At 37.9% G+C, this 26,292-nt stretch overlaps 1 protein-coding gene across 13 annotated transcripts in view; it reads left to right on the top strand.

Moving 5' to 3' along the window:
* DLG1 (discs large MAGUK scaffold protein 1) overlaps nt 1–26,292 on the top strand; it is a 243,260-nt gene that overhangs the window by 75,044 nt on the left and 141,924 nt on the right. For all 13 annotated transcript variants that reach the window (XM_062209736.1, XM_062209726.1, XM_062209746.1 and 10 more), the window contains exon 5: nt 16,968–17,132. In XM_062209736.1, the coding sequence (XP_062065720.1) occupies nt 16,968–17,132 (165 nt within the window). The remainder of the gene's footprint in view (nt 1–16,967; nt 17,133–26,292) is intronic.

Genomic DNA, 26,292 nt, shown 5'->3' with positions numbered 1-26,292 from the left:
TCCTTTCCATTCGTTTTCCATTCTCTGACTCAATATATGTTATTTGGAAGAATCCAAATTCAGCCCCAAACAACATCCTTGTTAATATAAGAAGGACCAGGGCTTCAAAGTTCCATAAGCATGTATTAAGCTTTAATGAATATCACATTTTTGAAAAACATTTATTGTCAAGTTTACTGAGCATTCGTAAAAGTGATTTGAATATATCCTATCATTAGTAGAGATTGTCAATTGAAAAAGTACGTTTGCTGTGATTTAAGAGCATTCAGTATAAGAGTTACTTAAGTAGGGGCTGGCACTGTGGCATAGCGGGTAAAACCGCTGGCAGTGCCAGCATCCCATGTTGGTGCCAGTTCAAGTCCTGGATGCTGCACTTCTGATCTAACTCTCTGCTATGGCCTGGGAAAGCAGTAGAAGATGGCCCATGTGCTTGGGCCCCTGCAATCTTGTGGGACACTCAGAAAAATCTCCTGGCTCCTGCCTTCGGATCAGCGCAGAAATAGCCAGGTGCTTCTTCTGGGTCTCCCATTTGGGTGCAGGGGCCCAAGGACTTGGGGGTCCTTTGCTGCTTTCCTAGGCACATTAGCAGGGAGCTGGATCGGAAGTGGAGCAGCCAGGACTTGGACTGGCGCCCTTATGGGATGCTGGCACTGCAGGCCAGGACTTTAACCTGCTGCACTGCAATGCTGACCCCTGAATTTTAATCTTAAAACAATATTGTCTATACTTGGGTGTGTGTTTGAGGCTGCCTGTATTTAACTTGATAAATGTCTAATATTGTGTTAAGTGTGCTTTCTATGAGTTGGCTTTGGGAAACTAGTTATTATTTGTGTTATTTTAGGTTGTTCCAAACAATCAAGAAAGTACTAATTTTTGGAATAAACATATTAGTCAACTGGGAACTGTCTACAAAGCAGCAGCAGCAGGTGTAATTCATGAGTGTTTGTTAGTCTTCTTGTGAAGACTAACTATTTGACAGTATATTTTAAGAAATAAGTTGGCCGTGCTTTTCTTGACTTAAGATCCAGGAGTAGGTTTGTTCTGGCAGTACAGCTGTATGTATGATTTTTCTTTTTTAATGAATGTATTTTAAGCTAGCTCTGGCATTTGCTACAGTAAGAGTATATGTGAAATGAATCTTTCTTTGAAGTCCATATCCTTTAAGACATGTGATACCCAGACCACTGAAAACTGCTTGAAAAAAAATTTAAAATATCCTGAATTATATTTAGTGAAAAAATGCAATGCAAATTTCAGAAATTTCAAATGTAAAGAATGATTGTCACAAATTCTATTACATTGTTGTTGTTGTTTCCATGCTGGATATCTGCTGTGCAGAATGCCTTGATTATTCATTTCTCTAGGCTAACAATCACTTAATCCTAGGGTACATGGAAAATTACTCATCATCCTTTGCCACATTTAATTTTTTATTGCCAGTTTTTTATTTCCAAATACCTGTCATTTTATAATTAATTTAGAAGAATAAAGAATAATAAAAAGGCTTCATTAGAAATTTTAATTAGAATCTAAATCTAGCAAACCTAGTTTTTTAAATCATCCTTACTGAAATATAATGGACATATAATAAACTGTACAGATTAAGAGTATGATTTCTTAGACTTTGACATGTTTATACCTGTGAAATCATCACTGTAATCAAGATAGTAACATCACCCCCAGAAGTTTCCTCAAGCCTCTTTTCAGCACCTCCCTTTTTCCTTTCCTTCCCCATTCCCCTTTCTCCCTGGACTACTACTGGTTTGATTTCTTTCATTTATATAAACTAGCTTGACTTTATTGGAGTTTTAAATAAATGGAATCATAAAATGTTATTTTAAGTATGCCTTCTTTCATGTTATTTTGAAATTTTTCTGTTATTTCCTGCATCAGTTATAGTTCATTTCCTTTTAATTGCTGAGTAGTATTCCATTGTGTGTGTATATGTATAAAATGTATGTTTATACATTTAGTTGTGAAGACATTTATCTTTTAAATGTAACTAAGCATTTAACTGTCATACATGACCATGCAGTGTCTATCCTTTTGATGATACTGATTCCAGATACTAAAAAGATTCTGTTTGTTTTTTTTTTTTTTTTTCAGTTATTTTAAAGCATGATGCTTATACAAATTCTGATGGTTCATCATTTTGAATTAGAGGATATTCATTGTCCTTGCAACATAATTACAAAGCATTTCATTTTTTTACTTAACACCACTTAGAGTGATCAATCCTTTAAATTTTTTTTTTAATTTTGTATTATCTGTTACCTTCCACTCACTTTTGTATACACATTTGCATTCAACACTTGTCAGCTGCTAACTGTATGGAGCAAGTCATGATGCATAAATATTAAAAAAAAGAGAATATAATCATATGTAATTTTGGGAAATTGGAATGATCTAAATTTTTATCACAAACTATTACACGATAAATGACTAAGCAGAGGAAAATGTCTTATTTTCTTCTATTTTTAGTTACTCACATATCCTTAAATTTGAGAAAACTTAAAGTGTTGTCATCTGAAGATGTATAGTTTCAGATCTTATATATAGTCAGATTCATCATCATAATTAGTGTATAGTGCTACTCTATTTTCATTCATCTTTGGTCAACTAGTAGTTGTAAAATATGTTTATCAGTTTTCTTCTCTTTGGGGATATACAGAAGAGTTAATATAACCTAAACTGCCATCTTTGAAAAGGGCTGCTTGTGAGCTTAACTCTTGGCTAGTGTCTGGGAACATGGATTTCAGGAAGATTCCCAAAAATAACTGGTAAGAATAGTTCACTGTGCCAAAACTGTTTGCATAAAAATATGGTTAATGCTGAGCACCTCCTTCTGGAGTCTGGAACTTTTGTATGTGCTGGGGGAAGCTGTTTATATGACCAGCCCACAATGAAAACCCTGAACTGTGAGTCTCATCAGTCTTTCCTGGTTGGCAGCATTTCACATGTGTTGTCCCAACTTGCTGCTGGAAGAATTAATCCTATGTGACTCCACCAAGAGAGGACTCTGGAAACTTGTTCCCTGTCTCCTCCTCTTACTATCTGTAACTCTCTCAAATAAATAAATCTTTATTTTTAAAATATTTATTATTTATTTGAAAGGCAGAGTTACACAGAGAAAGAAGGAGAGGCAAGAGAGAGGTCTTACATCCGCTGGTTCCACTCCCCAGTTGGCCGCATTGGCTGCAGCTGCACCGATCTGGAGCCAGGAACTTCTTCTGGGTCTCCCACATGGGTACAGGGACCTAAGCACATGGGCCATCTTCTGCTGCTTTCCTAGGCCATAGCAGAGAGCTGGATTGGAAGACAAGCAGCCAGGACTTGAACCAGCATCCATATGGGACGCTGGCACTGCAAGCGGCAGCTTTACTTGCTACGCTGGTTCACTCCCCAAATGGCCACAGTGGCTGGAGTTGGGGCTGATCCAAAGCCAGGAGCAAGGAGCTTCTTCCAGGGCTCCCATGTGTATGCGGGGGCCCAAGCATTTGGGCCATCTTCTACTACTTTCCCAGAGCATAAGCAAAGAGCTTGGTGGGAAGTGGAGCAGCCAAGACTTGAATTATCGCCCATATGGGATGCTGGTGCCACTGTCAGGGGCTTAGCCTACTACACCACAGCGTCAGACCCCCAGTTTTGTTTTTATTTGAAGGCAGGGAGACACAGAGCGTACCCGTCCACTAATTGAGTCCTCAAATGCCCAAAATGGTTGGATGTGTGCCATGCTGAAACCAGGAACTCAGTGCAGATCTCCAGAGTGGATGGCAGGGACCCGGAAGAAGCTCTTAACTCCTGGCTATAGGCTGATTCCGCCCTGGTTGTCGTGGCCGTCGTGAACCAGCGGATAGAAGACCTTTCTCTCCATCTCTCCCTCTCCTTGTCTGTAACTCTACCTCTCAAATAAATAAATAAATAAAATCTTCTTTTAAAAAAGTAATCATGTTAAAATAAGGTCATTGCAGTGGGCAGTAATCCAGTATAACCTGTGTCCTTTTAAAAAGGGGAAATTTGATAAAGACATGTGCATTCAGCAAGAACACCATATGAAGATGAAGGCAGAGATTTCTGTGATGCATCCATTAGCCAAGGAATGCCCAAGGTTGCCGGCAAAGCCCTGACAGCCACAGAGACATAGAACAGATTCTTATTCACAGCCCTCTTCTAGAAGACTAACTTTGCTAACCCCTTAATCTGAGTTTAGCTCGCAAAACTTCATGTTACAATACATTTCTGTTGTTTAAGCCAACAGTTTGTGGTACTTTGTTACAGTAGCCTTAGCAAACTAATACATTGGAATATTTAAATTTGTGCCCCATTTGGAAAAAATTGCATTGTTACTGTTGAATCGCAAGAGATATTTGTATATTCATATGAATCTTTTTTCAGATCTATGTTTATTGCAGGTATTTTATTACACCCTGTAGTTTGCCTTATACTTTTTGTAATTGTGAATTTCAGAGCCTTAATTTTGATAAAAGTCCACTTAACAAAAACTTCAATCATTGTGCTTTTTGTATCTAGATAATTTTTGCTACTCTAAATTTGCAAGGAAATTTCTTGTGTTTTCTTCTATAAGCTTTATTATTTTAGGTTTTACATATAGGCCGTGATCCATTTCAGACTAGCTCGTATATGATGTGAGGTATTGGAGTTGATATTAGTAAGTATATATACTTCACCTGCTGTGGTACCGTTCATTGAAAAGCCTTTTCCTCTTTCCATTGAACTGCCTTTGCACTTTGTCGAAGGTCATTGATCATGTGTGTGTGAATTTATTTCTGAACTCTGTTGTGTTCCATTGTGAAGTCTACCTTTTGGCCAATAGAACACTGTCATGACTCCAGAAAGTGTAAGTTTTGCAACTTTGTTCTTTTCCAAATTTGGTTTCACAGTCATTTTCCTAGTTTCTACAACAAGTGCTGGAATTATTATTGGATCTACACTCAGTCTATGGGTCATTTTGAAAAAAATGAGTATCTCAACAGTATTTAGTCTTTCAGTCTACAAACAAACTTTCTGTGCTCTGCACATTAATTTATTTTAGCAATGTTATTTTTTGCATTGAAGACATTTTGCATATATTTTGTCATTTTTTTCTTAAGTATTTTACCTTTTTTAGAATTGGTATAAATGAATTTTTAAAAAGATTTGAGTTCTAGTTATTCTGTATGTGTTAATTTTTTTGATTAATTAATATTGTATTATTATGAAATTCAACCATTGTTTTAGTAGTCCTGTAGATTTCTTGGAATTTCAGTTTAAACAGTCATGTCTTTTGCAATTACTATTATTTCTTCCTTACTGGTTTTTAATGTTTTTTTCTTTCACTTGCCTTTTAGCCAAGGTTAGGATTCTCTGCATAAGGCTAGTGGTATCCTTTACTTTGTCCCCTATCGTAATGGAGAAAATATTCAACCTTTCACCAATGTGATGTATTAGGTGTACTACTTTTTTTTTTTTTTTTTTTTTTAATTTTTGACAGAGTGGACAGTGAGAGAGAGACAGAGAGAAAGGTCTTCCTTTGCTGTTGGTTCACCCTCCAATGGCCGCCGCGGCCGGCACACCACTCTGATCAGAAGCGGGTGCAGGGCCCAAGCACTTGGGCCATCCTCCACTGCATTCCCAGGCCACAGCGGAGAGCTGGCCTGGAAGAGGGGCAACTGGGACAGAATCCTGTGCCCCGACGGGGACTAGAACCCAGTGTGCCGACGCCGCAGGCGGAGGATTAGCCTGTTGAGCCGCAGCGCCAGCCATGGTGTACTACTATTATAGATGCCCTTTGTCAGACAGATTGAGATGTTTCTCTGAATTTTTAGTTTGTTGAGAAACAGTATGAAATTGGGTCACACACTTAATATGTCTGTTGGAATGATCATATTTTTTGCCTTTATTCTTAGGGATTTGTAGTCAACAATATGTGAAATTAGTCTTTGGATTAAAGTCACAATTATTTTTTCATAGTTTTTAACTTTGTGAGTTTTGGCCTTATTTTTAGTCTTTTTTCTTTTTCCATGACTTCTCAGTTTTGTGTTAGTTGTACAGGTGTTTGAATTTGACAGTTATGAAAGAATTTGGAACAGTGGTATTAATGGTTTCATTTTGAAGTCTTTTAACTCATTTGGATATTTTCTGTTATAGCTACACATTTTCTTTCTTCCTATAAATTGAATAATGTTTTATGCAGTGATTTTGGTTGAAGATACAAGCTTTATCAAATAGTACTAAATTTCTGTTAATATAAGTTCCTCAGTTTTTGTACACTGATCTTTGTTCATTCACCAGTAGTAACACCATATTTTGACTATCAAGGTTTTATAATAGGCTGTAAAGTTCATTAAAGATAGTTTTTATACTTATTACGTCTTAATTAAAGATTTTTCTGACTTTTTTTAGATTCTCTAATTATGTAATGACTTTAGAAACTTATATATTCCTATGGAATGCAGGAACTAGGTTTTCCTTGATAGAATTTAGATGCAGGAGTCCCCTGTTGTGGCACAGTGGATTAAGTCACTGCCTGTGATGGTGGCATCCCATACAGATGCTGGATTGACTCCTTGCTGTTCTGCCTCCAGTCCAGCTCCCTGCTAATGTACCTGAGTGCTTACACCCCTGCCACCCATGTAGGAGACCTGGATAGAGTTCTGGGCTCTGGCTTTGGCCTGGCCTACCCCTGGCTGTTGCAGCCATATGGGGAGTGAACCAGTGGATAAAAGATGTGTCTCTCCATCTGTCTGTGTATATCTTTCTAACTCTGCCTCTCAAATAAAATTTAAAAAATTATTTTAAAAATTATTTAATGCAGATATAACACATTTATACTTAATTTTAATTCCCAACATACTATATTTATCATGGTTTTCATGCATTTAATTCTTCTCTCCATTTGCTAACTTATGCTAGCTTCAGGGTTTTTTATTTTAATTTATTTCTATTTGTATACTATAATTTATGCTTGAATTTTAACATATACTTAAAATATATTGTAAGTGTCTAAGTTTTATTTATCCCCATATGTGTAGACACCCAGTTTTGTAGAGATTTGGAAATTGGGTTCCAGATTTTGCTGGTGTTTTGCTTCCATTACTCAACACACATTATGCTCATCTATTTTAGGACTTCACATTAAACCTCAGTTATACTTTTATGTTAAAGTCTCCTATTTTTTTAAATATTTATTTATTTGATAGGCAGAGTTACAGACAGAGGCAGAGGCAGAAAGGTTTTCCAGCTGCTGGTTCACTCCCCAGATGGCCACCACAGATAGAGCTGAGCCAATCCAAAGCCAGGAGCTTCCTCTAGGTCTTCACGCCTGTGCAGGGGCCCAAGCACTTGGGCCATCTTTCCACTACTTTCCCAGGTCATAAACAGAGAGCTGAATTGGAAGAGAAGCAGCTGGGATACCTGCTGGCACCTGGATGGAATGCTGGTGCAGAAGGTAGAGGCTTAGCCTACTACTCCACAGCACCAGCACCCTACTGTTTTGCTTAAAATGAAGCATGATGGAGTGCATGGAACAATAGCTGGTAAAAAATACTTGTTTTTTTTACTGAAAGAACATGTATTTATATAACAGTTGAGGGATTTGTAGGTAGGGAGATATCTATTTAAAGTTTTTATTTATTTATTTATTTGAAAGAGTTAGAAGGGGAGACACAGAGTAAGAGCTTGATTTGATCGTCCATCCACTGGTTCACTCCCTAAATGGCTGCAGTAGCTGGGGCTGGGCCAGACTGAAGCCAGAAGCCCAGAACTCCATCCAAGTCTCCCATTTGGGTTCAGGAAACAAAGACTTGGGCCATCTTCCACTGCTTTCCCAGGTACATTAGCAAGGGAGCTGGAGCAGCAGTGGAGCAGCCAGTACTTGAACCAGCACCCATATGGGATCTCAGTGTTGCATCTGGTAGCTTAACTTGCTGCACCAGAATACCGGCCTCATGTAAGTAGGGAGATACCTAAACCAGTAATAATAATGTTGTTTAACTGTTTGATATTGGTTTAAAAACCTGTGCTAATAAAATACTTAGTAAGTTTTTGTCTTAATTTCAGTCAATTTAAGCTTTCTAAAAGATTCCGGAGTCTGCATCATTTCCATTACCAGAAAACTAATTGTTCTAAAGAAGGATATCTAAAAATTACCTAACAACAGTAAAGCGGTGATATTAAAAGGGTTTTTAAGTCACAGTAATAAGTAAAATAATATTGGTGATATTGTTAACCAAGATTAAGGGTAGTGGAAGGTCTTAACATCAAGGATACCAACCTTAAAAACATAAGGACAGGGAGATAGATTTAGAATATTCTTATTACAGTCATTTTTAAATCTTCCTTTTCATCCCTCTCCCCTCCATTTTATAATCCTTTTTAGTATGTGTGTTATGCTAGACTTGGGCAGTGCTTGCAAAGCACTCAATTTCCTGCATTCTGTTCTATTAGCAAATTGGTTTTTTATGAAATTTTCACTGTTAAAAGTTTTTGAAAATGCATTGCGAGCAATAAGAAATAGAGGTGAATATTGCTGTCCAGTATAATGGTGAGCCTGAAAACTACTTGGAAATATTTTCTCACAATGATTCACATGGACCCAGGTATACCAGGTACCCCTTTTTTGAGTCATTAAATGTTAGAGTTTATCTTTTGATGAATTGTATTTTATTGTGTTAGATTTTCTTCAAGTTTCAAATACAAGGGAACTCAGAAACTATGACATTCCCACTGGCTAGAGATGAGACTCTAAGATTCTAAAGGATATTTGCAGTGGATTTAAACCAATCAATCAAATATGTGTAATTCATCTGTTCATATGATAATTTTAAAATTGATAGTCACATCATACAATTTATGCTTAATAACTGTACACAACTCTGCCACTGATTCTAGAATGTTTTCATCACTACAAAAAGAAGTTCCATACCCAACAAGATCTCATTACCATTTCTCTCTCTCCTCAGTCCTTGGAAAACACTAATCTACTTTCTAGCTCTATAGATTTGCCAATTCTGAACATTTCATCTAAGTGAAATTAAGAAATATATGACCTTTTGTGTCTGGCTTTTATTCAGCTATAACATTTCATGGTTCCATGTAGTAACATATGTCAGTATACTTCATTCTTATTTTGTTTTGTTTTTATGATTTATTTATTTGAAAGACAGAACATCAGGGACTGAGAGAGATCTTCGCTTAGGTGGTTCACTCCCCAGTTGGTTTTAGTAGCCAAGTCTGGGCCAGGTGGAATACAGGAGCTAGGAACTTTATCTTGGTCTTGTACGTGAGTGGTAGGGGCTAAGGTACTTGGGCCATCTTCCACTGCCTTCCCAGGCACATTAACAGGAAGCTGGATGGGAAGCAGAGCAGCTGGGACTCAGACACTCTCCATATGCTGATGTTGGTGGGATGCTGGTGTTGGCAAGCCATGGCTTAATCTGCTGGCTCCAGTATACTTCCTTCTTAATTACAGTTGGATAAATATTCCAGTGAATGGATATAACATAGTTATTCTAAAAGTGGTGGATATTTGGATTATGTCCACTTTGAGGGTATTATGAATAGTGCTGCCATGAATATTTTATAGGAGTTTTTATGTGGATGTGTGTTTTCAGTTCTCATGTGTTTAAACTTAGGAGAATTACTAGGTCATATAGTAATGCCATATAACCTTTTGAGGAGTTTTCCAACTTTTCTAGAATAGATGTACCATTTTATATTCTTGTCAGTAATGTCTGAGGGCTCCTAGTTTCCCATGTCCTTGCCAATACGTATTATTGTTAGTCTTTTTTATTATAGCCATCATATTGGTGGGAAAGTAGTATCTCATTGTAGTTTTGATTTGTGTTTTTGTAATGACTAATGATGTCAAACATCTTTTCATGTGCTTATTGACCATTTATTTATCTTCTTTGGATAAATGCCTATTTTAAAGTTGGGTTATCTTTTTATAATTGTTCCTTATTCTGACCATTAGGCCCTTATCAAGTATTTTATTTGTCAGAATTTTATACCATCCTGGTTTTTTTTTTTTTTCCTTCATAGTGCCTTTGATAAACAGAAGTTCTTCATTTTTTATGAAGTTCAGTTTGCCTGTTTTTTTCCTTTGGTTTCTGATGCTTTAGATTCCATATCTAAAAAACTATTGCTTAGGGGGAGGCATTGTAGCATACTGTGGCGTCAACATCCCTTATGGGCGCCAGTGAGTCCTACTTGTTCTACTTCTGATCCAGCTCCCTGCTAATGTGCCTGAGAAAGCCAAAGAGGATGGCCCAAGAGTCCCCTGCACTCACATGGGAAACCCAGAAGAAACTCCTGGCTCCTGAGTTCAGATCAGCCCATGTCCAGCTGTAGTGGCCATTTGGGAAATAAACCAGCGGATGGCAGCTTGCCCTCTCCCCCTCTCTCCCCCTGTAACTCTGCCTTTCAAATAAATAAATGAATATATATATATATATATGTGTGTATGTGTGTATATATATATATGTGTGTATGTGTGTATATATATATATGTGTGTATATATATAAACTATTGCTTAATGCAAGGTCAAAAATATCTACTTATATTTTCTTCTAAGACTTAATAGATTTAGCATTTTAGTTAGGTCTTGATCCATTTTTAGCTATATATTGTGTATTTTTAGCTAAATATTGAACATATATTATGTGTAAGGATTTAATTTCATTTTTTGAATACAATTGTCCCAGCATCATTTTAGAAGTGATATTTTTTTCCTTGTTGGATCACATATATTGAAGATCATTTGACTATAAATATAATATCCTATATCTGGTGTCTTAATTCTGTTCCACTCTTCTATATATCTTTTTTTTTTTTTTTAAGTTCTATTTCATTTATTTGAAAGGCAGAGTCACAGAGCTTCCATCCACTGATTCATGCCTCAAATGTTGACAACAGCTAGGTCGGGGCTAGGCCAAAGCCAGGAATGTTGGCCTTGTCTCCCAGATCGATGTCAGGGGCCCAGGTACGTGGGCCATCAAATGCTGCCTCCCAGGCACATTAGTAGGAAACTGGATTGGAAACAGAACAGGTAATATTTAAACCAGGACTCTCAGGTGGATGTTGGTGGCTTAACCTGCTATTCCCTGCTGGCCCCTATATATCTGTTCTTGTACTAGTACCACAGTCTTGATTAATGTAACTTTGTAATCAGTTTGTCAATTTCTGGGAAAAAACACCAGATGGGATTTTGGTAGGAATTATGTATCAGTGATAAGGAGCCAGTTTTAAATCTGTCTAGAAAACTAGTAAATAAGGGGACGAATATGAGTATTTTTCCTATGTGAACCACAACAATAGGTAACCGAACAGTAGATGAAAAAATGTTATCTTTTTACATGTATTCAATCTGATTAATGAAGAAGAAAAATAAAATTAGATTGTCACCATTTTGTTACCCTCAATAATCAAATTGATTTAGGTATTACATATCAAAAGCTGCTAATACCACAGAAAAAGACATAACTAGACATTATATAATTCTTGGTAAATGAACATACCAGTGATAGATTTGCCAAAAGGATTGAAAATGAACCTAATTAAGCTGTTTCATCCAGCTGCCAATTTGGAGGAAATGCAAAAGCCAAAGGACCACATTAAATGATCTCATGAGTATGCAGTGATTTTACTGGGAACCCCTGCAAATCAACCTTGGGTGTTTCAGTAATTATAGAGTAGAAAGGAATCAAAGGGAAATTTACACATTAAAAAAATACTTAAAGGATATAAGCTTTTAGTAATTTCTTTCTTTGTAGAATCAGTTATTTTTTTTTAAAAAAAAAAGAATTATTTATTTGAAAGAGTTACACACAGAGAGAAGGAGAGGCGGGGTGGGGGTGTCTTCCATTTTGCTAGTTCACTCCCCAATTGACTGCAGTGGCCAGAGCTGAGCTGATCCAAAGCCAGGAGCTTCTCCCAGGTCTCTCACGTGGGTGCGGGGGCCTAAGGATTTGGGCCATCTTCTGCTTTCCCAGGCAATAGCAGAGAGCTGGCTCGAAAAAGGCGTCCGTATGCGATGCTGGCACTGCAAGCTGGGGCTTTAACCCATTGCATTACAGCGCCGGCCCCAGAATCAGCTATTTTTTGTATTAATTCCTTCAGATCTCCCCAAATTGTATATATGCATTCATGGATATGGATATTATCATGTACACACACACACACAGGTTCTTCAAAAAATTAATGGGAAGTATGTGTTATTTAAAAACTGCATGAATTTCAAGGTTTTTGCACCAAAATAAACTTGTGTTTTAATTCCATTTTCAATGAACTTAAAAAGAACACTTAACATTTTTAATTAAATAATTTTTAAAAAATTATTTGACTTTTATTTATTTGAAAGGCAGAGGGACACTCAGAAACACACAGAGAGAGAGATCTTTCACTGGCTGGTTCGCTTCCCAAACGCCTGCAATAGCCATTACTAGGCTACTCTGAAGCCAGATAGACTGGAATTCAATCATGGTCTCCATTTGGGAGGCAGGAATCCCAACTATTTTAAGTCATCATCACTGCTTCCCAGTGTATGCATTAACAGGAAGCTAAAATTGGAAGCACAGCTGGGACTCGAACCCAGGCACTCCAATTAGAGATGCAGGCATCCCAAGCGATGTCTTAACTCCTGTGCCAAACACCTGCCCTCCGTGAACTCTTTGAAGTACCTTTGTATACACAGAGATGTATATATGTCTATAATGTTTATATATATATATATCCACTATTACTTTAAAAATGTTCAAACTGTATATAAACATGTTATATATGTATGTGTGTATATATGGTTTTGAAAAACAATTTTCTCATTCAATAATGTATCGTCAGCTTTTTCTATGTAAATTTTTTACCAATTTAACTTCTCATAGTATTTCCTAGGATGAACATTCCATAACTTAGCCATTTTTTTTGGTCTATGGATAAGTACTTTGTTTCGAATTTTTCTTTATTTTCCAATACATTGCTGTGAATGTCCTTGTGGGTATATCCTTTCCCAAGGTAATACTAAGATCTTGCTTCCATTTAACTGCCTATATAAATTGTGTTAGATTTTGTAATTCTGATTATACTAACTTCAGCCTTATAGAATAAAGTTAGAGAATGTCTTTTTATTTGTTTTGAAAATAATTAGGGTTAACCTGTAAAAATACCTCTCTCTTTCTCTATTTATTTAAGAGGCAGAGTGACAGAGAAATAGGGAGAGACATAGAGATTGAGATCTTCCATCTGTTGGTTCACTCCCCAAATGGCCACAACAGCCAGGTCTGGGCCTGAAGCCAGGAATCTATCCTGGTCTCCCTCATGGGTGGCAGGGGCCCAAGTACTTGGGCCAGCCTCCACTGTCTTCCCGGACATATTAGCAGGAAGCTGGATTGGAAATGAAGTAACTGGGACTTCAACTAGCACCCTATGGAATGCCAGCATCTCAAGCAGCTTAACCCACTGCTTAATGACAGGGACCCACAAAATTTCCTATTATGTTAAATAACCTTGCTAATGTTGATGTAAACCAAATTGTTTCCCATGTAATTATACCATTTCACAGAAAGGAATTGCTTAAAATGTGTTGGACAAAACCTACAAAGAAGCCCAAGAAACTCCACAACAGGAAACAAACAACCCACTTAAGAGATGGACCAAGGACTTAAACAGACATTTTTCAAAAGAGGAAATCCAAATGGCCAACAGACACATGAAAAATGTCCAGCATCACTAGCTGTCAGGGAAATGCAAATCAAAACCACAATGAGGTTTCACCTCACCCGAGTTAAAATGGCTTTCATACAGAAATCAACAAACAGCAAATGCTGGCGGGGATGTGGGGGAAAAGGTACCCTAATCCACTGTTGGTGGGAATGCAAACTGGTACAGCCACTGTGGAAGACAGTCTGGAGATACCTCAAAAATCTGAATATAGCCCTAACATACAACCCAGCCATCCCTTCCCCGGAATTTATCTAAGGGAAATTAAATCGGCAAATAAAGAGCTATCTGCACCTCTATGTTTATTGCAGCTCAGTTCACAATAGCTAAGACATGGAATCAACCTAAATACTTGGCAGTGGAAGACTGGATAAAGAAAATATGGGATATGCACTTTTTGGAATACTACACAGTGGTAAAAAAAAAAATGAAATCTGGTCATTTGCAACAAAATGGAATCTGGGAAACATGCTGAGTGAAATAAGCCAGTCCCAAAGGGACAAATACCAAATGTTCTCCCTGATCTGTGACAATTAACTGAGCACCTAAAAGGAAACCTGTAGAAGCAAAACTGACACTATGAGAAGCAATGACTTGATCAGCCCTTGTCCTGACTGTCAAGGAATAGCTTACTATTTTATTCTTTTTAGTAATTTCTTTTTCTACATAATACTGTTGTTGAACTTTTAACATAGAATTATTCTTAGGTGTTTAAATCCATTTGAAAATTGATCCCTGTGAAAAAAGAGTGGGAATAAGAGAGAAGATGTACAGTTCGGCACAAGTTCCCACGGACTTACACCTAAGGGTAAAGCTAAAAATTTTCCATGAGACTCCAAATCCCATTAAGTTGGCAGGTACTAATGCCATCGTACTAGTTAAAGTGATCATTTTAAGTTTAAGTACTAGTTTAACTGATCATAAAGATATGGATAAGTGTCAGAAGGATCACATAAATAAGACCAAGTGTCTGCTAATAATTGATAGAATTAAAAATGAGAGAATGATCCAACATGGGAAGTAGGCCACACAGCAGACTCATAGACTGACAAATGCACTAAACCACCCTCTGACCTCAGAATCAGCCGTTAAAGCATTCAGTACTGGCTAGAAAGCCCATGAGAGCATTTCAGGCATGGAAAGCCAAGATACTGTGGCAAAAAATGCTCTACATGAAGGATCTCTGTGAGGGAGATCCCAGTGGAAAGAAGTGGCCATTAAAGAAGGCTGTACTTTTCTCTGAGAGGAGGAGAGAACTTCCACTTTGCTTATGGCCCTGTCCAAATACTGAGTGAGTTTGTGGACTGAAGAGCCTTCCATAGTCTTGACAGCTCATGACAAGCGCCTCAGGTGATCACTGACGTCATAAATAAGAGTGTCAATTTTGTCTTCAACAGTACTTTATACTTTGTGTGTTGAAATCTTTACTTAGTGTAGCGTTGATCTTCTGTATATAAAGATAAATTAAAATGAATCTTAATGAAGAGATGGGAGACGGAGTAGGAGGTAGGACGGAAGTGGGGGATGGGGGAAAGAACCGCTATATTCTAAAAGCTGTACCTATGAAATTTGTATTTATCAAATAAAAGCTGTAGATTTTATAGTTTCAACAGTCAAGTCCATAGCTAATATTTATTTTTGTACTTTGTACTTTTCAAATGTACTTTTACAAAATGTTTAACAAATATTTGTCTTCTTCACTGATGCTGTCTCCAAGATTAATTACCAGAAGTGAAATTACTGGATCAAGGGGTAGAAACATTTTCAGGACTTTTTAAACCTATTGCCAAACTGCCCTCTAGAAAAAGACCTCTATCATGAATGTGATGATCTATACCCATTTCTCTGAATGCTGACATCGTTTTTCTTTTCACTTTTACTAAAGAAATGCTGAGTCTTTTTTTCCCTATAAGTTTATCCATTTGTATGACTTTTTAAAAATCCTTTTACATTTGCTGTTGTTTGTTGCCAGGGAGTGCAGTGGAGGATGGCCCAAGTCCTTGGGCCCTGCACCCCATGGGAGACCAGGAGAAGCACCTGGCTCCTGCCATCGGACCAGCGTGGTGCGCCGGCCGCAGCACGCTACCGCGGCGGCCATTGGAGGGTGAACCAACGGCAAAAGGAAGACCTTTCTCTCTGTCTCTCTCTCACTGTCCACTCTGCCTGTCAAAAAAAAAAAAAAAATCAGTTATAAGAGCAATTTATAGTGACTAATCTTTGTTTATTAAAATTTTTTTTTCTTTTGTACCTTTGCTTTATGGATGTATTTATTTGAGGGCAATGGGAAAGAATATTTTTTTCAGTTTTGACTGTTGTATATTTATATACAGGTCTTTTCAGCCTGAGTTGAGGAGCACACACTAAATTTTCTTTTATTTCCTATATTATAATTTATTTTTGTATATGGTATGAAGTAGATTTGGTTTCTAAAATTATGTTAATCTTTTAAAAATAGATTGCATAGAATTTTGTGTGTATCTAGCAAATTATTTTGTAGATAAAAAATGGTATCTACTGGACTAATTTTCAGTTAGCAATTGAAATGACTGTTTTTCATTTTTGTGAAAGTTAACTGAACAAGAAAAGCAGACTAATTTAAATGAATTATTTTGGCTTTTCACCTGAACTTGATTTAAGTAACTTTATCTTAGATGTGATTCAACAGACATTGGGTAAGCAACAGGGAAATCTGTGTTCAACCTCTTTTTCATGTGTGAATTATTTTGATAGTCAAATAACTTTATTAACGTATTGACAGAACTTACTAATTTATTGACATAACTTTTTTTGTTTTTAAGATTTTATTTATTTGAGAGGTATAGTTACAGACAGAGAAAAAGGTCTTCCATACGCTGATTCACTCCATAAATCACTGCAATGGTCGGAGCTGAGCCTGTTTAAAGCCAGGAACTTCAGGTCTTTCACATGTGTGTAGGGACCCAAGGACCTGGGTCATCTTCTACTGCTATTCCAGGCACATTAGCAGAGAGCTGGAACCGAAGAGGAACAGCGGGGACACAAACCAGTGCCCATATGGGATGCCTCCATCGCAGGTTGAGGCTTAGCCTACTTTGCTACAGTGCCAGCTCCCTGACATAACTTCTAAAATGGTGTCCTGTTTCCTTCATAGATGTTTCAAACCATAAAATATAATTTTCATATTGTGAAATATTGAGTGGCTAGTTATGAAAATCATGAGTTAAATTAAAGTGGCTTTTCAGCACTTCTTCATACAGAACATTCTTCTTTCCAGAAATACCGGTATCAGGATGAAGACGCACCTCCTCCAGAACATATTTCCCCACAGATCACTAATGAGGTGATAGGTCCAGAACTGGTTCATGTCTCGGAGAAGAACCTCTCAGAAATTGAGAATGTACATGGATTTGTTTCTCATTCTCATATTTCACCTGTAAAGGTAGGATGACATTTTTATGTTGTTGCTGTGAATTGTGTATTATTTTTTAAGTTATAGCTCATGCTATTCCTTCATATACCGCTATTAATTTTAGTTTCATAGTTATAGATAATTTCAAGGCGTACTTATATATTTAGAACATTTTTAAAGATATATTTTATAAATGAATATATTCAATGATACTGTTTTTAAGTCTAAAATCTCATGAAGGAAAGAAGTAGTATTTCAGATAAGACACACTGAGCTATTTTATTTTTTTAAAGATTTATTTATTTATTTGAAATTCAGAGTTAGAGAAAGAGACAGAGAGAGAGAGGGAGGGAGGGGAGAGGTCTTCCATCCACTAGTTCACTCCCCAGTTGACCGCAACAGCTGGAGCTGCACCAATCTGAAGCCTGGAGCCAGGAACTTCCTCCGGGTCTCCCACGTGGGTGCAGGGGCTCAAGGACTTGGACTATCTTCTGCTTTCCCAGGCCATAGCAGAGAGCTGGATCAGAAGTGGCGCAACCGGGACTTGAATCAGCACCCATGTAGAATCAGCACCCACGTAGAATGCCGGCGCTGCAGGTGGCAGCTTTACTGGCTATGCGACAGCACCGGCCCCACACTGAGCTATTTTAAAACACTTATTTAAAAGAACACTTAACTATCTTTGAGGTCAAATATGTGACCTCAAAGTTCTCTCTCCCCACAGAAGTACTCAAAATTCAGAGTTTGGTATTTTCCCTAATAAAGCTCTACTATGATATATCTAGATCTCTGATCAAGATATTGTTTATTTTGCACATTTTGTACTTTATATACATGGAATGATACCTTATATAATCTTAAGTTTTCATTTTTTGCTCAGCATTATATTCCTGAGATTCATTATTTAATTTCCTTGCTCTAGAGCTTTCTATCTTGTGAATGTACTACAATTTATCTTACGTTAATGAATGTTAAATTATTTTCAGGTTATTACTAATATAGAAGGTGTGTTAAAAACCAGGTCCTATATATACAGTTTCATGGGAAATGCTAAATTATTTAAATCAGTTGCACAGTTTCCATTTTCCATAGCAGTAATTGGTCTGTATGCTCTTCAGTACTTGATAGTCTTAGTTTCGTCATTGTTTTGATTTAGTATGGTATCATGATTTTAATGTAAATTTCTCTGTTTACTAATGAAGTAGGTAGGTAAGTCATTTAGTATTCAGTGATATGCCCACTTAGAATATTAGCTTATTTGTATATTAGATCATCCTTTTTACCAATTTGTGAATTTTTTATTCTGAATATAAATCCTTTGTTGATTATATGTATTGCAAATGAGGATCATTTCTTATTAGTAAAATTAACCTGGGCAGGTGCCGTGGCACAGTAGATTAATCCTCTGCCTGCTGTGCCAGCATCCCATGTGGGCACTGGTTCTAGTCCCAGCTGCTCCTCTTCCAATCCAGCTCTCTACAATGGCCTGGGAAAGCAGTGGAAGATGGCCCAAGTCTTTGGGCCTCTACACCTGCATGGGAGACCAGGAAGAGGCACCTGGCTTTTGGCTTCAGATCAGCACAGCTCTGGCCGTTGCAAACATACGAACTAGCAGAGGGGAAGACGTTTCTCTTTGTCTCTCCCTCTCACTGTCTGTAACTCTACCTCTCAAACAAGTAAATAAAAAAATCTTTAAAAAATTTTTTTACCTGAGTTTCATAGTTCTCTTTGAGAGGTGATTTTATACTACTAACTAAAATTTTGAAGATTTTATACTACTGACTAAAATTTCAGGTGTTGTATTAACAATTGATTTTGCTATGTTATTTTTCTAGGAATATTTCCTTGTCATGTATATTTTGAAATTATTTTTCATAATATGCTGTTTATATATTTTAATGTCTATATAATTTGTAGGCATAGCCCCTTTTTCATTCCTAAAACAATTTTTTGCATCATCATGGTTTTTTTGGGGGGAGGGTTGTAAATCATTCTTGCAAAGGATCGTCATTTTCATAATGGTACTTTTAAGGAACCATCTCTTTTTTTTTTAAAAAAAAAAGCAAAAAACTTTTGTGTTCCTATCCCTTTTGCCACCACCTCTGCCCACACTCACACCTCCCTGTTCTCCTTATACATATGTAAATGCACATGTTTATGTGCATATATACATAAATATGTACAAATATAAATATAATATCTCCTACATGTCAGCTAAAGATTGTGTTTGGTAGGAGCAATCTGATCCTTCTTGGTAAACTAAATAGAGATAGAAAAGTAAAAAATCAGTTGAGATAGATTTTTTTGGTTTTTTCCTTTCCCCATTACCATTATTTTTGTTCCTTCTGCTTTATTTGAATTTATTCTATTTGTATGTGTCTCTTTCTGACTTCCAGGTCAGTTGCTTTTTGCATTCATTATCAGCTTCCTTTTGTTTGTTTTTTTTTTTTTTTTAAGATTTATTTATTTGAAAGTCAGAGTTACTTATTTATTTGAAAGTCAGAGGAGGAGAGAGAGAGGTCTTCCATCCACTGGTTCACTCCCTAGTTGGCCACAACAGCTGGAGCTGTGCCAATCAGAAGCCAGGAGCCAGGAGCTTCTTCCAGGCCTTCCATGTGGGTACAGGGGGTCCAAGGACTTGGGCCATCTTCTGCTGCTTTCCCAGGCTATAGCAGAGAGCTGGATCAGAAGTGGAGCAGCCAGGCCTCAAACCGGCACCGATATGAAATGCCGGCACTGCAGGTGGCAGCTTTACCCTCTGTGCCACAGCTCCAACTCCTCAGCTGCCTTTTCTAATAGTATTTGAGTTTATAAATTTTCCTTTGAAAGCACTCTAGCTGTGATATCTAAGAAGTTTTAATATGTAACGTTTTTACATTTCTTTTATTTCTGCTGTGACTTTCTTCTTTTACCTATAAGTTGTTTAGAAGTTTATTAATTCGTAAACACAAAAGAGTTTTTTATTCTGTTTTCTTCTGGATTATATTTTCCAATCTCCTTCCTCCTCTTTTTGGCTTGGAAGCTACTAATTTGTTTTCGCTTCCTTTAGTGGTTATTTTAGAAATTTTAATGTACATATGTAACTTTAAAAAGTCTGAAGTCAGTAGATACCTTTTTTTTTTTTCTTTTTTTGAGAGACAAACATAAATCCATTCACTGGTTCACTCTGTATAGGCATACAACATCCGGGATTTGGTGGGACCATAGCAAAGAGGCATGAACTCAGTCCAAGTCTCCTGTGTTGGGTGTAAGGGATTCAGTTACCTGTGCCATCTTGTGGTTCACATTAGCAGGGAACTGGAATCAGGAGCTGGAGTCAGGGATCCAGTCCCAGCACTGTACTGTGGGATGCACATATCCTTACCACTAGGACAAAAGCCTGCTCTGATGCAGTCGTTCTGAGCAGCGTAACAACCCTAAAACAATGGAAGTCAAAGCACTCCCTCTTGCTCTATATGCTGTTCTTGTCAACCCTTGCCTGTTTTCTCAATTGAATTAATTTTTGTCTTTATTTAGTCCTAAACTCTCCCAGAGTAAGCACAATTCTTTTACTTCTGATGTTTTGGATTTCTGTTCATTTCTGATTGTTTATGAACTAAAGTCAGTTTGTTCATAGCTAACTCTTGGTCTATTGGTGGGTATTTTGGTAGTTACTTAGGTATGTATGGAGATAACATTGACAGTAATCATGAATAAAATATTTTGTGTAGCCTTTAAGTTTGATGGAACCTCAGCTCTCTGTTATATAAAATGCTCATGCTAAGGCAGATAAAAAATATTTCGTTGACAAAATTTTGTTTATCCAGAATCTTCAGAATAATCCCCCAGTCTTGGAGATTAAATCTAAAGTGCCGTCCTAAAGGCATCCTCTTCACAGTCTTCCTTATCCATATGTAAGGATGTAATGTGACTCTGAATTAATTTATTCAGTTTATGCAACTAGAAAACTGTGAATTTCACTAATTAAATCTCATCTTGCTATTTAATAGGCCACCAATTTCATCAAAGAATACCTACTTCATTCGTTATGAAAATTGAGAAAGCCTAAGTGAACTATCTCCCACGTATTACCCTAATTAAATGCTAGCTGATAAGTTTTTAACATGTAAATTCCTAATTAGCATAATGGACTGCTTGTAGAGTAATGGATCTCAACCATGGTTGAATATGGGAATCACCTAGGGAGCTTTAAAGTTGTTGATGCCTGGGACCAGCAGCGTGGCATAGCAGGTACTACCCATGTTGGAGACCCACCCAGATGAAGCTCCTGACTTTGGCCTGGCCCAGCACTGGCCTTTGTGGCCATCTGGGTACTGAACCAGTGGGTGGAAGAATGCTCTTGCTCTCACGATCGCTCGCGCTCTCTCTCTCTCTTTCTCTCCCTCCCTCCCCCCTCTCCCCCTCTTCTTCCCTCTCTCCCCCCCCCCCCACTCTTTCAAAATAAATCTTTTTTTTTTTTTTCTCCTTGACAGGCAGAGTAGATAGAGAGAGACAGAGAGAAAGGTCTTCCTTTTGCCGTTGGTTCACCCTCCAATGGCCGCTGCGGCCGGCGCATCTCGCTGATCCGAAGCCAGGAGCCAGGTGCTTCTCCTGGTCTCCCATGGGGGTGCAGGGCCCAAGGACTTGGGCCATCCTCCACTGCCTTCCCGGGCCATAGCAGAGAGCTGGCCTGGAAGAGGGGCAACCGGGATAGAGTCCGGTGCCCCAACCAGGACTAGAACCCGGTGTGCCGGTGCTGCAAGGCAGAGGATTAGCCTATTAAGCCATGGCGCTGGCCAAATAAATCTTTTTTAAAAAAGTAGTGATGTTCGGGCTGGCGCTGTGGCACAGTAGGTTAATCCTCCGTCTGTAGTGCCTGCATCCCATATGGGCTCTGGTTCTAGTCCTGGCTGCTCCTCTTCTGATCCAGCTCTCTGCTATGGCCTGGGGAAAGCAGTAGAAGATGGCCCAAGGGCCCCTGCACCCACGTGGGAGACCCAGAAGAAGCTCCTGGCTTTGGATCAGCACAGCTCCTGCCATTGCGGCCAACTGGGGAGTGAACTATCAGATTGAAGATCCCTCTCTCTCCTCTCTCTCTCTTTCTCTTTCTGTAACTCTTTCAAATAAAAAAAAAAAAAAAAAGGAAAAAGTATTGATGTCAGAGATTCTGACTTAATTTGTCTTGTTTACCAAATTTTCGGGAGTTCTGCACACCCTTCAGATAGGTCTGCTTTACAGAGACAGTTGAAAAGCACACCAGCACCACTCTGGAGATATTTTAAAGTAAATTTCTGATGTCATTGCTCTATCTAATCCTCAGCTGGAATGAGACTTACGTATTTTCAGTATTTAGAGCAGAAGCATTATTATTTTAACATACTTATACTTAAATCCCACTTATTCCCTAATTTCCTCATGATAAAAGAGTGAAAAATTTTACCTGATCCTTTTGGTATCTACTTTGAAATACGTTTTTCCTCTGCATCAGGAGAGATTTTTTTAGTTAATTATTATGTTTAGAATAAAAGATTAGGAAAAGAAATACACAGTTTTATGGCCCTCACAGCTTTTTTAAAGATAAATTTGACAAAGGCTTATCTAAGGAAATATGTTATTAAAGTTAAAATATCCTTTTTCAGTTACAAAACATACCTTTTCCATATATTATCTTTTCTGAAATTGGTATACATTTTACAATTGCTGACATCATTTTCTTAATTGAGTGATAGTATTGTGTAGTTTTATGTAATGCTTTGCTGACACATTTTGGCAAAATTAACCCAAGTACCAATATGAAAGCATTTTAGTATACTCTGATAATGAATCAGTGACCTCACTGAGAAGTGGCTGGAAATCTGGCAATCTCTGTAAGCCATTCCATCTTTTTTAGTTTATTTTAAGCATTAACAAATATGAGCCTTTGAAATGGTTATTAATAAACCTCTGGTGCTAGTAGAGCATATGTTCCTCCCCACCTTTTTCTTGATGGCTAGCTGATTATATCTGGGAACTGAATGGATTTTTATTCCCAGCAGAAAAAATTATCCAAGCTCTTTTTCATCTGTTTATATGAATTTTTTTTCCTGTTATAAACTTACTTACATATTGTCTCATGTCTATTTCCCATGTAATACTATATGTCAAGTTTTTAGTTTTTAAAAACTTAAACTTAATTTTTAAAAGTTTAAAATGATATATAATATTACATAGTTTATTTATAACAATTTAATGAATGTGTCCCATGTTCAGTACTTGTTATTTACATTTTATTGGGTTTTGTAAAGCTACAATGAATAATCTTTGTACATACAAAGTATTTGAGTTATTTTCTTAGAATGAGTTTCTAGGAGTCAAATTACTGGGTCGAAAGAATATGAATTTTTTTTAATGAATTTTTTAGAATGAATTTTTCTGAATTCTGGATACCTTTCTTTTTTTAAAGATTTATTTTATTTATTTGAAAGAGTTACATAGAGAGGGAGAGAGAGAGGTCTTCCATCTGCTGGTTCACTCCTCAAATGGCTGCAACAGCCAGAGCTGAGCCAATCAGGAGTCAGGAGCTGCTTTCTGCGTCTCCCACATGTATGCAGGGTCCCAAGAACTTGGGCCATCCTCTACAGATTTCCCAGGAATATTAACAGGGAGCTGGATGGAAGTGGAGCAGCCAGGACTCGAACTGTTTCCCCTGTGGGTTGCCAGCACTGCAGGCTGGGCTTTGACTTGCTGTACCACAGCGCTGTCCTCGACATTCTAGATACTTTTTTAACAGAATGTCTGCTGATGTAATCATATTTTAAGATTTATCAACGCTGTCCTCGTTGGGGAATTTCTTCCTGCTTCTCCTACCTCTCCTTACTATGGCAAGCACTTAAGAAAATAATTATTATAGTATTGTGGTTTGGAATTATGCAGACAACCAATATGTTGCACATAGAGCTGAGCATATGGATTATTGCTTTTTTTAATTTGAGAAAGTATCTGAATAGTAGTGGTTTGTGGAATAGAATGTAAATTAGGTACTGCTTCACTCTTCATAATTGTAAGAAAAGCTAATGGTAGAAAGTAAATTTTTCATTTAATGGATGCTTGCTTTGAAAGCCAGCTGCTAGAATATATTTGATTTGTTGGACATGCAATATATGCATATAACAGATACTTATTAAACATCTACATGAGTGACTTTGTTAGGATTCAGTGATTAGTAGTTTTTTCAAGGAAAGGTTACAACACAAGGTAATGTAACATTAGAAATAGGAAAAATTAAATTATTAGTTTTCTGAACAAAAAATTTGACATTTGAACAAAGTGTTGAAGGATATACAAAATGTCAAGTCAGAGTTGGAGGCAATTATTGGGGTAGTAATTAAAATTAGTACGAGAAAACTTTAGAAATGCAAGAAAATCTGTGATGTTGTAGCTGATCTTCAGGTGCCTGTTAGGAAATGAGGGCAAAGTGTAAAGGGCCTTTATTGTGACCTGATGAGTGTCCCTATGAAGGAGTCACCAAAGTGAATTATGAAATAGTGCTATGAAATAATTCATTAGGTTCTAGTGGAACCTCACCACTGGTGAGGGTGGCAGTTCTCATTACTGAAATAAAGAGTGAAATAAGATAGCAAATTAAAGTACTTTATTCAGTGCTTAGCATAAAGGTGATTATGATTTCATGGTTTAAGACTGTGAAAGGGAAACCTTTCCATGTTGGGAAGAATCTCAAGAAGGAAATTGGTTGTACAAGGATAAAAAATGTAAGGAGGAAGAAAACGACTCAGGCTTTTACAAGAACACTGTCAAGATTCCTAACACAGAAAATGAGCTGAGAATTAGGGAAAGTGATCAGAACAGTCAATGCAACAAATAAACAAGCCTCTAGCCTTTTCCAAAGTAGATTCCAATCTAGATGAAATGACAAGGAGGGCAGTGTGGTGGCATTATTAGGTATGTGGTGCAGTGGTCATTGAGGAAACAAAAGAATTCTTATTTTGTTTTTTATCTTCAAATTGTAGAGGAAATTATGTTCAAACTAGGGAATAGGCAAAGTAAATGTTTTAAAGATTTATTTATTTGAAAGGCAATGTCATAGAGAGTGAAACAGAAATCTTCTATCTCATGGTTCATTCCCCACATAAAAGAGTCAGGACCGGACAAGACTGAAACCAGGAGACAAGAACTCTTATCCTGGTCTCCCATATGAGTGAGAGGGACCCAGGCACTTGGAACATCTTCTGCTGTCTTCACAGATGCATTAGCAGGGAGCTGGACTGGAATTGGAGCCATTGGATTCAAATGGACACTCTGTTATGCAGCACTGGCATTAGAAGCAGCAGCTTAACCTGCTGGACCCCACCGACTCCAAAGTAACTATTTTTGGAGGAACTTGAAATCAAAGAAAGGGGGTCGGCGCTGCGGCGCAGTGGGTTAATGCCCTGGCGTGAAGTGCCGGCATCCCATATGGACGCTGGTTCAAGACCCAGCTGCTCCACTTCCTGTCCAGCTCTCTGCTGTGGCCCAGGAAAGCAGTGGAGGATGGCCCAAGTCCTTGGGCCCCTGCATCCACATGGAAGACTAGGAAGAAGCTCCTGGCTCCTGGCTTCGGATCGGCACAGCTCCGGCCGTTGCGGCCATCTGGGGAGTGAACCATCAGATTGAAGACCTCTTTCTCTCTCTCTTTCTGCCTCTCATCTCTCTGTGTAACACTGACTTTCAAATAAATAAATAAATCTTAAAAAAAAAAAAAGAAATCAAAGAAAGAATAGGAGTATATGAGCAAGTTGTTATGCTAAGGGTGTCTTCTAGCCTGAAGATGAAGAGTAGTAGTGAAAATACTATAAAATGAAATAACCAGCATCTCTTGGCGGGTTTTTTTTGGTTTGTTTTGTTTTGTTTTGTTTTTGACAGGCAGAGTAGTCAGTAGAGGGAGACAGACAGAGAGAAAGGTCTTCCTTTTTGCCATTGGGTCACCCTCCAATGGCCGCCGCAGTAGGCGCTCTGCGGCCGGCGCACCACGCTGTTCCGATGGCAGGAGCCAGGTGCTTATCCTGGTCTCCCATGGGGTGCAGGGCCCAAGAACCTGGGCCATCCTCCACTGCACTCCCTGGCCACAGCAGAGAGCTGGCCTGGAAGAGGGGCAACCGGGACAGGATCGGTGCCCCGACCGGGACTAGAACCCGGTGTGCCAGCGCCGCAAGGCGGAGGATTAGCCTGTTAAGCC

This window comes from Lepus europaeus, chromosome 2 (assembly GCF_033115175.1).
Source record: "Lepus europaeus isolate LE1 chromosome 2, mLepTim1.pri, whole genome shotgun sequence".
NCBI classification, from domain to species: Eukaryota; Metazoa; Chordata; class Mammalia; order Lagomorpha; family Leporidae; genus Lepus; species Lepus europaeus.
Note: the sequence above shows the minus strand (reverse complement) of the source record. Positions and strands in the feature narration are given on the sequence as shown.